The sequence below is a fragment of the Haemaphysalis longicornis genome, unplaced genomic scaffold, assembly GCF_048455015.1.
Source record: "Haemaphysalis longicornis isolate Haplotype H1 unplaced genomic scaffold, Haemaphysalis longicornis Haplotype H1 scaffold_1, whole genome shotgun sequence".
In the NCBI taxonomy this organism is placed as follows: Eukaryota; Metazoa; Arthropoda; class Arachnida; order Ixodida; family Ixodidae; genus Haemaphysalis; species Haemaphysalis longicornis.
In genome coordinates this window covers 351,220,943-351,237,535 of record NW_027526203.1, presented here as the reverse complement: position 1 = coordinate 351,237,535, position 16,593 = coordinate 351,220,943, and the positions used below count along the sequence as shown (strand labels likewise).

Sequence of the window (16,593 nt, the reverse complement as noted above, 5' to 3'; positions counted from 1 at the left end):
CTCCCTCGTCATAGGCCTCTTATACCCCTGTCACACGGGCATTTGCCACACGCCAGTTTCAACCGCCATCGAGCTGAATCCCGCACAAACTCAATCCTGATTCCCCAAGCGCGAATGAGATTTCCTAGCGCAATCGTAGGAAAGCGTTGATACTGTTGATACTCTCGTCCCCGCTGAGTATAATGGCGCAGAAGGTGACAACTTCAACTAACGTCACAAATCGTTTCAAATACCTTGACTCAAATAGACGTGTGATAACATTTATATAGTTATGTATACCACTCAAAAACACCCCTCTCGTCTCAGCGCGTCTGCCCATGTGTAAGGAATTCTACCTCGCTAACTGTGAGGGTGACTGACGGCATGCTTATGCAAGCGTTTGTTTTCATGATACCGAAGGCTTCAAGAATCTCTCTTTCTATTTTTCTATCTGCTGGCTGCTGGGTCTGCTGGCTCAGGTGCTCCTAGCTTTACTCTGAGAGGAAAGGACATCGAAACAGACGGACGATTTAAAGAGAGTGGCTGTGAGGATGTATCGTAAATGGTTGAATATGAAAGGAATGATTGTCAGAGACATGATTTTTGAGGCATACAAGAAGTCAGTGTATATCCTCTGGTGATGTAGGGACCATTTATGACACTCCACATAGAGGCTTTCAACAGGGCTAGTGCGGAGTGCGCCACAGGCAAGGCGAAGCCCCAAATGCAGCACCGGGTCAACCATTTTTAGTACCATTTTTGTTGCCGACCCAAACACGACACTGCCATTGTCCAACCAAGATCCTACCAATGCAGTATAAAGACGCAGAGGGAGCTGCTTGTCCGCACCGTGGGATTGGTGTGAGACGACTTTAAGAATGTTCATTGTTTTTAGGCATTTTTGTTTAAGCTGTTTATATATGCGTGTTATTAAGCTGAATATATGCGTGTTTATCTATCGTCTTTCGGGGCTGTAACTCCCGGAGGGGTTTTTTTCGGCCTCTCTGGAGGTTTGGATGAATGAACGTGTTCCTTACGCTGCGAAGTAGATAGGAAGAGTCCGATGTCCATCTCCTCATCAGATGTCCGGGGGTAACCGGCGGACCGGGCCTCCTAGACTAAGCGCCCTTGTGGGTTCCCTTCGTTTCAGCCGTCACCGCCACGGGAGTTGGGAGCTCCACAGTTGGCACAGGCGGTGCGGCGGGGGTGAAAGCCACTGAGGGTCCCTCCACTTCCATCTCCTCAGCGCCCTCAGATGTACTAGGGGCCGGGGAAGCAGAGATGGGAAGAGCAGTCCCTTCGGTGCTTTTTGCCACCGCAACCGCTACGGGCTGGCCCTGCGGTGTGGTGACGAGTTGTTGGACTGCCGGGGGCAACCCAGTGGGGGACGGAGGTGGGACAAAGTCCGACTTGCGGTACTGAGTCCCTGCCGAAACCAGGCTCCACTCCACCCCCCGGCGAGCTGCGTCGGCGGAGCTCGCCAGAGGGAAAGAGGCGAATTTCTTTCGCGCCTCTGGAAAGGTGATGTTCTCTGTGACTTTCAAGTTGATTATCTGTTTTGCGTATTTGAACTTCTCGCAAGTCCTGGAATAGTCCGCGTGAGGTCCCTGGCAAGTTTGCACAAGTGAGGCTTTGTGATTCGCACTTACCGGATGAGTGGTCTTGCGCTGCACATTTCGAGCACGTCAGTCTGCCGCGGCAAGAGTTTGTGCCGTGCCCGAACCGCTGGCACTTGGAGAAACGGCGCGAGTTCGGTATGTAGGGTCGGACCGGGCACTTAATGAAGCCTGCATTGACTGACTCAGGACATGTTTAGCGGTCAAACGTCAAGATTAGGTTTTCGTGGGTATTTGTGTCGTTTCGACGCACGTTGATCCGCCTCACTGTCACGCCCTGATCACGAAGGCCCTCGAGCAGATCGGCTTCTGTCTCATTTATTAGATGCAGATCAGATATCACGCCCGGAGAGCTAGTCAGACTGCGATGGGGCGTGGTCTTGATGTCAACATCGACCATGCGCGTTTGCGTGAGGAGGTTAGTGGATTGCTATTTGTTTTGTTGTAGAAATCAGGACTTCTCCCGTTTTCAGTTTCTCAGCCTTATACGATTTGGCGATAAGGCTATCGAGAAACTTGGAGATCAGAAACACAGACTGGGCAGTAATGGGCTTTGATTTATAAACTGATTACTTATAATAAAAAACCGCGAGAAATTATCGGGCTTTGGGAGCGAGGAGCGAGATTTGGGAGCGGGCTTTGGGAGCGAGAAGCGCACTTCGGTGCGGCCCCTTTTCAGGGACCGATCATGTTTGGGAGTTAAGGGGGGCGGAGGGGGGGGGTAGAAAATACCGTATGCTATAGTATAAGACAGGGGACGGGGATACTTTCTTCGCTCGGTTTACCCTGATGCCCTGAGAGGTCCCGGCGCTCCCTGCCTGGTAAACAGACAGGAAGCCTGTCCGCCAGAGCTTGACCACGGCTCCGACGGCCACCGATCATGGTTTCTCATCCTTCACCAATAAACACATCAGCACGGTTGGCTACAGCTTATGTTTGGGGCCCGGAGTCCGCGGTGTCGCCAATACCGTCACCATGAATACCCAAGGTGCTCCGTGCGAGAATCACCTTGCGGAGCTGAAGTGCAGTAGATCTACGTATTTGATTGGTCGTACGCAACATTTCTGTACCGGACCACTCGTGTGATGGTGTTTCGGCTTTACTGGGTTGCACGCATCGACGATACAAACACTATTGACGGGGCGCAGTCGAAAGGAGTGCAGGAAGGTGCTGCGTCTTGCCGGCCTACTACTACTAAGTGGTTCGAGTGAAAAGGAAAAGGAGATGCACTGGGGATATTATTGAGCCCAGCTGGGGGCTCACCTGCATACAACCCAGTGCGGGGGGGAGGGGGAGGAGGGGTATGTAAAGATTAGAGGAGAAAGGGAGTGATAGAAGGATAGGTAGGAGAAAGGGAGAGATAAAAGGATAGGTAGGCGAGCCGGTGGTGTCACGTGATTCGTTGGCGGGAGCGGTTGTGCCGCGCTCGACATCACGCTCCCCCTCCCACGTGCCTCGTCTGCTGCCGCGTCGCACCCTGTTCCCCTCTCCGTAGCTGCCTTCCGCCATCGGCCGGGCGTTCCGCCCGCCGGAATGATTTTGGCCGGAACGGAACGACCTTGCCGGAGGTACCGTTTATAGGCCTTGGCCTTGCCTAGTGCCGACGCCACTTTTTCCACCCTCTCCCATGCATCGGCTGGCGCAGTGTCTCGCTCTCTCTTCTTACCTGGATTACTGCGCGCGGACGCGTTCTGTTCGCGAACATTTCCCGGCTCGCAGACATTCCGCGCCCCGCACGTGCCCATGACGCCTATCATTTACGGGCCCATTTGAACACCCACGTGCTGCTTATATTCTGTTTTTTAAATGCAGAGCATTTCCGTAACTCACGATGTCACCCGCGTTGACGTCCGTAGTCGTAGTCCGCACCGTCGTTGTCCGCACCCCTCCCCCTACACTATATAAAAAAATAATGGTTCATCGGTAGCATTTCGGCTGGCGTACCCACAAATTTTCCCGCCATTTTTTCGCGGGGCTACCTTGGTTGCCAGACCAGGACTGCCCTCTGTTGATTAGCTCGCACCTTACATTCGCGGGTACTACAAACGTATTGGGGCCCGCAAAGGCCGCGGATCTGTCAGCCCGCTCTGGTTACAAATCTCTGCGCGCTCGCGCCACGGGCTCGGGCTCGAGCCCAGGTTCGTTTTTTTCTTCCCGCTTCGTCCCCACAAGAGGTACTACAAACGTATTGGGGCCCGTAAAGGCCCCGGATCGTCAGTCCGCTCTGGTTGCAAACCCCTGCGCGCTCACGCCACGGCTCGGGCTCGGGCCCGGGTTCGTTCTGTTTTTTTTTTTTTAAATGCAGAGCATTTCAGTAACTCACGATGTCACCCGCGTTGACGTCCGTCGTAGTCCGCACCGTCGTTGTCCGCACCCCTCCCCCTACACTATATAAAAAGTTAGGAGACGACGCCACCGGAGAAACGTGAAGCCTATGCATAAATATCCCTTTCGCTAGGGGCACGATCAAATGCAGAGCATTTCCGGGGGCGCACGACGTTAAGTAGTTTGCGTTACGTTAATGTTGTTGCACTTGTGGCAACTGCTGACGAGAGCGCGCTCGTCAGCAGTAATTTGAATGAGTCAACGATATAAGGCGCGTCCGTAGCGTCCCATTCTGTGTCGGCTTTGTGGCGCAGTGGGTAGAGCACCATGTACATTGCGTTCCGCCCGCAGGGTCGAGGGATCGAAACCAGGCGCCGGATAGTATTTTCTTTTATACAGGGTGTTGCGACGATAACTGGAACACTTTAAAAAATTTTCCTGAGCGATCCGCCGCTCTGTTCGCGCTCAAACTTCACACAAATGTCGCATTTTGTGGTCTATTTTGTTTGACACCAGAAACAACGACGTTACTTACCTGTTTATTCCGAAAATAAATAAAAACGATTTTCGCCTATGGGAAAATGGCCGCTGATTTGGACGTGCGAGCCAGCGCAAGTTGATGTTGGAACGACGGAACCACCTGCAGAGTGAAACGCATGTTTGGGATTCGCGTACGGAGCCAAATGGTGCAGCAGACGATCAGAAAATGCACCTAGAAATGAGCTAACAGAGGATCAGAAAACCCGGTTTTCGGGCTCGCACGTCCAAATCGCCGCCATTTTCCCATAGGCGAAAATCGTTTTTATTTATTTTCAGAATAAACAGGTAACTACCGTTGTTGTTCCCGGTGTCAAACAAAATAGACCACAAAATGCGACCTTTCTGTGAAGTTTGAGCGCGAACAGAGCGGCCGATCGCTCAGGAAAATTTTTTAAAGTGTTCCAGTTATCGTCGCAACACACTGTATAGTGTAGGGGGAGGGGTGCGGACAACCACGGTGCGGACTACGACGGGACAACGCGGGTGACATCGTGAGTTACTGAAATGCTCTGCATTTAAAATACTATCCGGCGCCTGGTTTCGATCCCTCGACCCTGCGGGCGGAACGCAATGTACATGGTGCTCTACCCACTGCGCCACAAAGCCGACACAGAATGGGAGGCTACGAACGCGCCTTATATCCTTGACTCATTCAAACTACGCCAAGAAGCTGCTGATGCGCTCGCATCGCGCTCTCTCGCCGCGGTCGGTTCGCGCTTAAACCATATGTCGTTCGCGCGCGCTGCGGGCGCTAACATCTGTGGCGTGATCGTGACGTCAACATCACGCGTTCGTGTGGTGGCGCGATTTCGGCGCTATAACACTCTCTCGCGAGGGGCATTGGATTGGATTCGATTGGCTTGGCTTGGCTTGGCTTGGATTGGTTTGGATTTGGATTGGATTGGATTAAAGTGGATTGTGTTGGATTGTGTTGCGTCATAGCCGCGCCACGTTGCGTCATAGCCGCTCCACGTTGCGTCATAGCCGCGGCAGGGGGTTCACGGCACGTTTCACGTTTCACCATCGACTTCATCGTCAATGTCTACGCTGGAAGAGAAGAGCGGAAATGCTCTGCATTTGATCGTGCCCCTCGCGAGGGGGATGTTTTTTTTCTCATCATTTTAGTTGTTTTGTGTTCAACTCCCTTTGTAGCATGTTAGAATAGTGGTGTGTGTACTGCACACTGAAGACACAATTTTACTTCATTGCTTTTTTCCTTCATTTTTTAACTTAGTAATTTCATTTTTTTTTAGTGTTGGTAATTCAATAAATAGGTCCTTTAGAATCCGTGCTTACACTCTCATTAATTAGTTCACTTCAGAATTGCACGCATCTGATGATTATCTTGCATGCCACTTTGCGGCCAACATTTCTGAGCGGCAACTCAGCGATTCGATATTTCATTTGAAAAGATTTGGCCAAAATCACTATTTTTTTAAGCTGAAAATTCACTGCTTGAACAACCGTATTTTTAATCTTGAACTCAGTTTTTCTGTGAAACACCCTCAGGCAAAGTGTCAGCAAATAGTGCTGTGAATTGGAAATGTTTCACGTATGCAGCGTAACGGATTAGCATTTGCCATAATTTTTATGAGCTATACTCTGACAGGCCATATAACTGGTTAAAATGCACGAGGTCGCGGGTTCGATTCCCGGCCGCGGCGGCCGCTTTTCTGATGGAGGCGAAAAGCAAAAACGCCCTTGTGTACGAGATTTCGGCGCACGTTAAAGATCCCCAGGTGGTCAAAAGTAATCCGGAGCCCTCCACTACGGCGCGCCTCATCGCCTGCGTTGCGTCGGCGCGTTAAACCCTACAATCAATCAAACTGGTTAAAATGCCCTGGACTTATGAAGTTTCCTGAGAAATTTCGGTTGTGTTGTATTTGTGGTAATTAGCGTGCACTTTGACCCCCAGAAGCATGTGTTGCCATCATTCTCCTCATCCTATTTTTTAAAGAGTACGGGCATACATGTTGTGGTATACAGGTTGCTGTGCTATACAGGCTGCAAAGAACGACAGACACCAACCAAAAGAAACTGCCAAAACTTTAAAAACAAACAAACAAGAGATGTTTGTGAACAAGGGTTTCGCAGAGAAGCCAAAATGTCTCTAGTTCGTTTGTTCTTTTTTAAGTTTAGCAGTTTCTTTTGGCCGGCGTCTGTCGTTTATTGCAACCTGTTTTATCCGACTAGACGGGCTTCCGTCGAGCCCTCGAGTGGAATATGGGTTCCGTTTCGGGTTAGCAATCGCATGAGCCAGGTTCAAATAACACGCTCCTTTTTTTTATGATGTGTGATATTTATAATGGCTCATTCTTGAATTTCAAACAAAATTTCGGGTGGTTTTGTTCCCTGTAGGTCAGTTCGAGCTCTTGTTGTGTACTTTGCAGTGGTTTGATCCCTTTTAGGTCGGTCGGCCACTTTTCTTGAAATTTGCGTGGTTAGGTGGTTTTGGTTCAGAATATTCTTTAAGTTGGGGGGTTTTGTCCCCTTTAGGTCGCTTTGAACTGTCCCGTAGCTACCTGTGCGAAGACTAGCTGCGGTAAGCATGTGTGCATGGTTGTTTTTAATTAGTGTTGTTTTGCCCGTTTTAGATTGGTTTTTCCTCCTCATATTTCACGTAGGACGTGCCCCGAGCAGTCGCGCGCCCCTGAGGGATATGGATGGCAAATACGCCTCTGGTAGCCCCTTAAAAAGCAATCGGGGATGCATACACGGGCTAGAGGTAAAGAGCTTCGCTGTAAAAAACAGCAAAAGGTAGCCAAACGCAGCTACGGCAGCCAGTTTGAACCAAACGTCTCGGACATGAACGCGAGATGAACTGAACTACAGCATCCATTTTTTTCTACGGTAAATTTTTATACAGCGGCCGGAGAGTTTGCTCTCTTCCCCCCCCCCAAAAAAAACAAAACAAGAACAATTGTATTATACCATGCGTTAATAAGTCGCGTGTATAGCTACTACAAAGGTGCTATACTTATGTGAGATCACGCACCAGTGCATGCCGGGGTGTTTACAGGAGAGGAATCTTCAGTTTTGTCCATTTATGGCCGTCTCAAAGTTTCAGTTTCCAGCGAGCCCTGATTGACTGAAAGCAGACGACTGGATGTAATGCAGCACATCCATTGGTCAGAGCCCTCGCAAGGGCCTCTCACGTCACGACTCAAGCGTAGGTGAAATTGACATTCTCGAAACAGACATTCTCGAAAATCCTTATTTCCTTTTCTCGGAGCAATATTTTGCCCAGTGGCCGCAACTTGAATTCTAAACGCTTGTTTAAGGGGAAAGTTCGAGCAAGTGAGTTTTTTTTTACGTCTGGAGTAATCAATTCTTGAATCTTAATTCGCCTCATCATAAAGACAGTTTTATTTTCTAGTTTAAAGAGAGAGAGAGAAATAACTTTTATTTGTCCAGTTTGTGGAGGAGAGCTAGACCTCCACCCTAGGCGTCGGCCAGGAGCCCTTGGGTCCTAGCAGCGTCTTCGGCTAACTGGACGGCCCAGACTTGATTCGCCGGGTCTGAGCTGAGCAGTACGGTCTCCCACTGCTCATTACTGCTAATTTTGCGGCTCTGAGGAGTCGCCTGAGGACATGCCCATAATATATGTGCAAGATCGGCCCGTTCCTTGCATCTCCGACATTTATCTGAAAACTGTCCAGGATAACAATGACTATACGCGACGGGGTTCGGGTACGAGTTCGTCTGAAGAAGCCGCCAAACCACAGATTGCCTTTTACTGAGGGATGGATGAGCGGGGGGGTAGCGGGCTCGTTCAAGCCGGTAATGAGTAGTCAGCTCCCTGTAAGACACGAGCCTGTCTCTGCCCGTCCAGCGGAGCGAGTGAACGTCTGGGTCAGAAGTGTCGACGCCAGCTCGGTCGGTAAAGCCTCGAGCCGCATCGTGCGCTATTGGGAAGCCAGGGGCTGACTCCACTGTTGGGAATTTCACCGCTGACTCCACTGTTGCGAACCATGGTAGCGTGGTCGATGTGGGCCGAGGTTGGGGAAGTGCCGGGGCAGTCATGATGGGCAAGTTGACGAAGAAGAAAACTTTATATACAAGTATTTACATCTTGGTATGAGAGCGGGCAGTGCGCTCCTGCGCGCGAGAGATTAAATAGGCACGTTGGGTCCCTTCCCCTTCACCCTTTTTCTCCGGCTGACGTCAGGAGGCACCAATCACGGAGGTCATGGCACTGATAGGAGCGCCACCACGCAAAACACACGCGCACACGCACGAGAGGCCCCTCCTCTCCGGGGCAGGTGAGCGCCAGGTTGCTCCCGCCGTGGCAATCCGCCGTGGGTCAGAGCCCCCCTTTGTCCTGGCGATGTTGCACTACCACGAAGACGCCTTGCATCCCTCGGTGGTAATATTCTTCGAGTGGCCTATTGAACACAACACGCCACAAGAGGGCATGACAATGAGGCGCGGGCACGCCGCCGAGGCTTGTTGTGCAGGGCGCCCAGCATTGCTTTTGTTAGCACCGCCGCTGGCCGGTTGGCGCTTTGAGAAGCCACGAGGTCGCTGAAAGGCGCATAGTTCAAGTAGGCGCAAAGTTCGCCACTGTGAATACGCCGGTTCGTGGCAAGTCGATGACGGAGGGTCAACGGCAGGTTTTCGAGGAATCACTGTCGCAACAGCACCCCCGCCGCCAGACAATGCATCAGGATGACGAGCGGCTCATCGCGGCTCGGCTGGAATGATGCGGTTGGTCAGCAGGTCCATCCAGTGCTTGAGGCGGAGTTCTCCGAACTGCTGCTTTCTTCTGGTCTCCTCCGTGAACCCACAGAAGGCACGAACACAAGGCTCCTGCAGAAATGACGAACTCGGCAGGACAACCATTGTCGAACCACACTCGATGTGGAAAGCGCCCTCTGAACACCACTCGAAATGCCAGACCATGATAACAAAACAAAACCAACCTGACAGCTAAAACATTACACCCCTTGAAACGATTCGAAGTGCTCATCTCGTGGCACAAGTTCAGAATCAGACCTCAATTTTGGGTGTTGTTAAAACAACTACAACAGTACCAAAGAATCATGAATTGGCTATAGGAGCTTCATGAGGCAGATGACGCAAACGAGCGATGACGCCAACAGGAGCTCTAAAGGCATTCCTCTTTTTGCCCATGACCATTTGTCAAAACTACTCAGCTACAACTGCCGTACTTCGAGGCAACCGAGGCAACGCATGCCTTTCGCAACAGTCTACAGCACAAAAGTCGCAACTACGAGACCGATACGACGGTACAGCAAAACAAAGTAGGACTTTACACGACTCCTTGAAAACCAACATTTCGCTACACTTACGAAAATGAAACTTGAAATAACATGAAAACTTACAGGTACATGAACACTTATCTGAAAGATAACCTACAGATAGCTAGCTCACAGAGCTCGGCTACGTCAATCCACAATAATCTGTAGCTTCCTTCTTTATACTGAACCATAAAATTGCGTTGGGCTCACCATTACGCAAGAGAACCAAACTGGCACATACAAATGCCTCAATATTCAAAACTGACCATAAACACGTAGTACTAAACGCAACTACTTCTGGTGTTTATATACAACAATTTCATACACTCCATCAGGGTGAGACGAAAATGAATACTGACACGCAAATTACGCCCAGCTTACACTGTGTTCGATCACGAACAATAACTATTCTCCAACGAACCCTAACAACGTTTACCTCACGCTGTGTTCGATCGCGAACAATAACTTCTCTAACGCTAACAAAAGGTCTAACTACGCGGTGTTAGATCACGCACATGAACCACTTCTTCGACAAAACACTAACATAACGCTTAGTTCACGCGGTGTTCGATCACGAACAATAACTACTTCTCTAACGCCAAGCAAAAGGATAACTACGCGGCGTTAAAGCATGACGATCGACACACTGCTAACCAAAAGAAACAGACGCTTAACTACCTCTGTCTTACGAAAACTCGAAAAACACTTGAATGACAAAACAGAATGAGTAAAGTACGTACGCAGTTATCCACGTGTACGCGGATTCCTCTGAATCCTTGGAAACAACCTATGCCCTCGTCAAAACAAACATTTCCGGGTGTAGCCTGCCGAAACGTTGTTGCCACTTAGGCCGACCGCCTGTGCTCATCTTTTGCAAAGTGCACCGCACAGTGTACGGGGGAGGTCTTTGACATTGAGGGGGGAAATAGGCGCAACGCGTGGGGAGAGTACAGAAGTGAAGGGAACCCAGAGAAGAATGGGACGCCCGACCATGACGAACGCGTCGGCGGGGAACGCACTCTCCCCGAAACGTCCTCCCCCCAGCTCTCCGAGAATTCCTGCGGAACCCAGTCACCCCCTTCTGCCCGTTTCGGCATAGTGCCCCTCGGCCTCTGTCACGGCTAGGGAGCGGCCTCTTTGTTTCCCTCAGACGTCTGACCTTTCGTGTTGCTCTGCTGCTTCTGGCCATCTCAGCCTTGAATGCTGCAAAGTGAAAAGGCTCGCCTACTTTCTTTGCCTTTTTACGCTGACTGTTTTTCGGCCGCCTCCTTTTTCTTCTTTTGGGTATCGCGGCGCATTCGAGCGGCAATGCCCCGATCCCAGGCGACTTGCAGTCAAACGTGTGTGGCATGTTCTGGCTGCCCGGGCCCACCTGCGCGGCTACTGGTTCGGCTCGCGCTCGGCGATCTGCCGACGCAGTGGACTCGTTACTACTCTGCGCGCCTACGGACTTAGGTCGCGCTTCGCGATCTGCCGACGCGGCCGACTCGCTACTTTCTGGCGCGGCTACGCAGTTAGCGCGCGCTTCGCGATCTGTCGACGCGGTCGACTCGCTACTTTCTGGCGCGGCTACGCAGTTAGCGCGCGCTTCGCGATCTGTCGACGCGGCCGACTCGCTACTTTCTGGCGCGGCTACGCAGTTAGCGCGCGCTTCGCGATCTGTCGACGCGGCCGACTCGCTTCTAGTCTGAGCGACTACGGGCTCAAGCCGCTCTTCACGATCTCCCAACGCGATCAAACCGCTTCTATCTCGAGCGGGAACGCATACAGCTGGGGCATCGCGATCTGCCGACCCAATCAGCTCGTTACTAGTCTGAGCGACTACGGGCTCAGCCCGCTCTTCGCGATCACCCAACGCGATCAGACCGCTTCTATCTCGAGCGGCATCGCATACAGCTGGGGCATCGCGATCTTCCGACCCAATCGGCTCGCTACTATCCTGCGCGGCTACCGGTTCAGCTCGCGCTTCGCGATCTGCCGAGACGGTCGACTCACTACGTTGTTGAGCGGATACGGGGTTAGCTCGCGCTTCGCGACCTGCCGACGCAATCGGCTCGCTACTTCAGTGCGGGGCTACGGATCTAGCTCGCGTTTCGCGATCTGCCGTTGCGGTCGACTCGCTACTTTCTTGCGCGGGTGCGGGTTTAGCTCGCGCTGCGGGATCTGCCGACAGGCGGTACCCACTCCGCAGGAGAGCTGCTTTGACCCTGTCATACACCTTGGCATCCTTTTTGCTCAACCACCCGATTACATTGGCGACACAACACGGCAGTAGCGCCAAAAGTTTTTGGGGCCAAACGTCGGAAGAGAAACCTGCCTTCTCGCAAGCGCACTCAAAATCCACCAGAAAACCAGCGATGTCCTCGCCAACCGTGAACGGCTGCAGAAGGTCTTGGATTCTTAGGCTCGCGGACTCCCGTAAGGATGGAGCAGAGTGTTCGGCGGACATCCGAAACTCCAACTCCTTCATCTTGAGTTCCTGCGCTCTCTCGGCAACTCTCTCCCTGGCCTCAATTTCCTCCTGCCCTTTCCGCGCCTGGCTTTCAGCCCGCCGCTGAATCTCCTCATGAGCTTCCTGGGCCTCCTCTAGAGTTACCTCATCTGCCTCCATGAGCTCGAGGATCTGTTTTTTTCGCTTTGCGGGGCCAACAGAAAGACCCAACTCCTCGCAAATTTCGAGGAGGTCCCGCACTCTGAACTTGTCCATTGTGATACTGCACCCCGAATAGTTTACCCTCGCCTACTCGCTACAACAAAGTAGAAAGCAAAGTCAAAACCTAGAACGCACGACGCTGCGCTAGCAAGGTCTGGCAAAACGAGAGGTAAAACTTCAGGCACTCACCGGACCAAGTTGCCGACGCCGGCCGATCCCGCCGAGCTGCCATCCACTGTAGGGAAGCCAGGGCTGAGTCCACTGTTGGGAATCCCACCGCTGCCACCACTATTGGGAAGCCAGGGGCTGACTCCACTGTTGGGAATTTCACCGCTGACTCCACTGTTGCGAACCATGGTAGCGTGGTCGATGTGGGCCGAGGTTGGGGAAGTGCCGGGGCAGTCATGATGGGCAAGTTGACGAAGAAGAAAACTTTATATACAAGTATTTACATCTTGGTATGAGAGCGGGCAGTGCGCTCCTGCGCGCGAGAGATTAAATAGGCACGTTGGGTCCCTTCCCCTTCACCCTTTTTCTCCGGCTGACGTCAGGAGGCACCAATCACGGAGGTCATGGCACTGATAGGAGCGCCACCACGCAAAACACACGCGCACACGCACGAGAGGCCCCTCCTCTCCGGGGCAGGTGAGCGCCAGGTTGCTCCGGCCGTGGCAATCCGCCGTGGGTCAGAGCCCCCCTTTGTCCTGGCGATGTTGCACTACCACGAAGACGCCTTGCATCCCTCGGTGGTAATATTCTTCGAGTGGCCTATTGAACACAACACGCCACAAGAGGGCATGACAATGAGGCGCGGGCACGCCGCCGAGGCTTGTTGTGCAGGGCGCCCAGCATTGCTTTTGTTAGCACCGCCGCTGGCCGGTTGGCGCTTTGAGAAGCCACGAGGTCGCTGAAAGGCGCATAGTTCAAGTAGGCGCAAAGTTCGCCACTGTGAATACGCCGGTTCGTGGCAAGTCGATGACGGAGGGTCAACGGCAGGTTTTCGAGGAATCACTGTCGCAACAGCGCACACTCGTTTCCGGCCAGACCCGAGTGGGCCGGTGCCCATATCAAGTATATCTTCCCGTTCCGCTCGTCATGGGATCGAGATTTTAGGATTTGGGACGCCTCGGGTGAAATTCGCCCTCTCGAGTAATTTAAAATAGCCGACTTAGAGTCGCTAACAATGAATTTAATTTTTGGAGAAGCTGTCATCGCCAGGGCGATGGCCGCCTCTTCACCCACCTCTGTGTCCGTCGTGCGGACCGAGCATGAGGCAATTGAATCCCCACGGAAATTGACCACTGCGAGGGCCATGGCGTCGCGAGCAATGTAATCAGCGGCGTCTACGTATACCACGTCCTCTGATTTTTCATATCTTTTGTGTAGGGCTTTGGCCCTAGCCTGTCGCCGCTCTTGGTTATGTACGGGGTGCATGTTTTTCGGTAGCGGTGGTATGTGCATGCGATCCCCTATTTCCGCTGGTAGGTCTATTTTGGCTCGGGGTATCCCTGCAGGAAAAATGCCAAGTGATTTGAGGATATGTCTGCCGGTCAGACTCTGGATAAGTCGCTCCCGCTGTGACAGCCTTTGAGCTTCAATAATCTCGCTGAGGGTATTGTGAAGCCCGAGTGCCTCGAACCGTGCGGTTGGGGCTGTTAACGGGATCCCTATGGCCTGTTTATAAGCCCGCCTTATCATGGCATTTAGCTTGGCTTCTTCATCGCGTTTCAGGTGCAGGAATGGGACGACATATGTTACTCTACTAATGACGAAGGCTTGTACCAGTCTCACGAGGTTGTGTTCTTTCATCCCGTGGTGTCTATTGGCTATTCGTGAGATAAGGCGAGTTGTTTGGTGTACGCTCTTTTTTTTTATGCTGGCGTGGGCCCGCCTCTGTCACGTCAGGGGGGCGGGGTCTGCCTTAATAATGTCTACATTTTTACTGCGCAGCAGTATATGTCTAAATAACCCCCCCCCCCTTCTGCAGTGTTCATTCCGGTGAAGCCGATTTACTCGGCACCTCTCCGGAGCTCGTCTTCGCCTTCGCCCTCCCGTATTCAGAACTGTTATTCCATTTGCCACTGCCTACACCGAAGTGTCTTTCGCAAGTTTCCCAATCAGCGGATCAATGCGCTGGCACCCTTTCAGCAACTGCACTTTCAACTCGCATTGTGAAGGACGCGTGTCGTTGCGATTGGAGGAGCATCGGCGGGCCCAGTGGCGCGAATGGACGCAAAAACAACACAAAGCCGCTACCCAAGAACATGCAGCGCGGTTTACTTGATTTCAAATGCGATTTCGTCGATCGCCATTTCGACGCCAGTTTCAAAGTGTATACACTCTGGTTCGATAACGACGTCATAAAAAATGCGCGCCAATCCACCACGCGAAGGCGGAAAGCGAAGCTGTAACCGACGCCCTCAACGATTGCCCATGCGACGTCACTTGAATTCACACACGGGGCTCTACAAAGAGTGAAACTACAGACAAGTGAGATGCACTTAACCACACCCTTTATTACTTCAAAGAGATATTTTACTGAGGTTGATTTTGCATGATCCATGAATGGTGGTTGGTTGAGTTGTACTGGTGAAGCACATAAGTGGAAACTCGTTATAAAGTGAAAGGAAGCTCAAACCCGGTGTTAGACGATTTCACTTCTCCTCCGTCGCTGCCGCCGCTGACGGAGGCAACGAGATCAGCGCAGCGGCAGAGACGGGGGAGAAGTGAGATGCCATGCGTTGGTGTATGCTTCCTTTAATTTTTACTAACTCCCAGCGCATGTGCAAGGCGCGCACACGGCCGCTAAACGTGCCATGGGCGGAGCGCACAGCGGCGCGAAAGGTCGTCTGACGCTATCCCGTGGCATTAAGCGAGAACGCAGGGGGTAAACCCGCAGATGTGCTCGGTGAGTGCACCGTCTGTCTCACCCGTCTCCGCGTGGGCTTGTATCTCAATCGGTAAAACAACGGGCTCTCGCTCCGTTTCTCTATTCGTTCCAGGTTCGATTCCTGGCGGTGCCAGTAACTTCTTTTATTTCTTCGCGGGAGTTTTCTGTTGACACCAACGGTCGTGAAAGAACCCTTGGGGGTAGAGGTAAAAAGCTTAGCTTTAATATCGGAAACGCCAAAGATTTAGACGTAACGGAGGCCGCGCTTCGGGTGCTGTCTAAAACTTCCCGTTAAAGGCTTCCAACCTTAGCAAATTACAAACAAAGTGTTTTGTTTCGTGCACTCCGTGTACGGTGTCCAGCTTCGCAGGTCATCCTTCTTCACAGAGTGAAAGGGCACTAATTTCTTTGTACATGTGTTGCGTACAAATGTTTTTACAATGGAATTTTCACCCCTGACCAATAAGAATTCGCTTTTCAAACGTTGGGCACTGGATTTAGGCTGCAATGTGCGATGTTTTTTTCGGCCGCCTTGATGGACACTTATTCCTACCACTCTTAGATGTAAGCGCCCAGTGCTTGCATATGCTCCGAAGGACGGGATATCGTTCGCTCTCATGCGGGTGATGCAACCAGGAAGAGGGCCCAGCGGGCACTGGATTTACGCTGCCATGTTCGATGTTTTTTTCGGCCGCCTCGATGGACACTTATTCCTACCACTACTAAATGTAAGCGCCGAATGCTTGCATATGCTCTGAAGGACGTGACCTCGTTCGATCTCATGCGGGTGATGCAGCCAGGAAGGGGGCGCAGCTCATGCACCTGAGTTCCGCAAGCTCGGCGAGGGCGCTGCGGCCGATGTGTATCTGTTCCGGAGGGGAGCGTCGGATGCGGACGAGTGCGTGCTGAAGGTGATTCCCGTGGGCGGTAACCAGCTCGTCGACGGCTGCAAGCCGCAGAGCCTGGCCGGAACGAGTGCAGAGGTCGCCATCGCTCGGTGAGTGAGTTTTCCTCTGCACCTCCCCGTTGTCAATTCCTTAATTGCGTCATCTGCCTCCGCACCTCTTGTCTGTCGATTTAGGAATCTTCGGAGTCTTTATCCGATGAGTTTCACATTCGTTTGGCAAAGGAAGGAATTTGTTAGCCGCAGCCATATAACGCAACGTCAGTGTGCCCGCAGCCACGAAAGAGGGAAGTGGTTTTGAGAACGTTGGCGGGGGTTATTCCGGGGCAGCCGAGTTCCCAGTTGTCCTCTTGAGTCTTGCCATCGCCTTTTCAACATCAGGGCTGTTTTGTGCGACAGTTATAGGAGGGGGGGGGGGAGGGGGG

At 52.1% G+C, this 16,593-nt stretch overlaps 1 protein-coding gene across 2 annotated transcripts in view; it reads left to right on the top strand.

Moving 5' to 3' along the window:
- The window catches only part of LOC144154683 (serine/threonine-protein kinase haspin-like), a 54,192-nt gene that overhangs the window by 360 nt on the left and 37,239 nt on the right, over positions 1–16,593 (top strand). For both annotated transcript variants that reach the window (XM_077685864.1, XM_077685863.1), the window contains exon 2: positions 16,061–16,261. In XM_077685864.1, the coding sequence (XP_077541990.1) occupies positions 16,061–16,261 (201 nt within the window). The remainder of the gene's footprint in view (positions 1–16,060; positions 16,262–16,593) is intronic.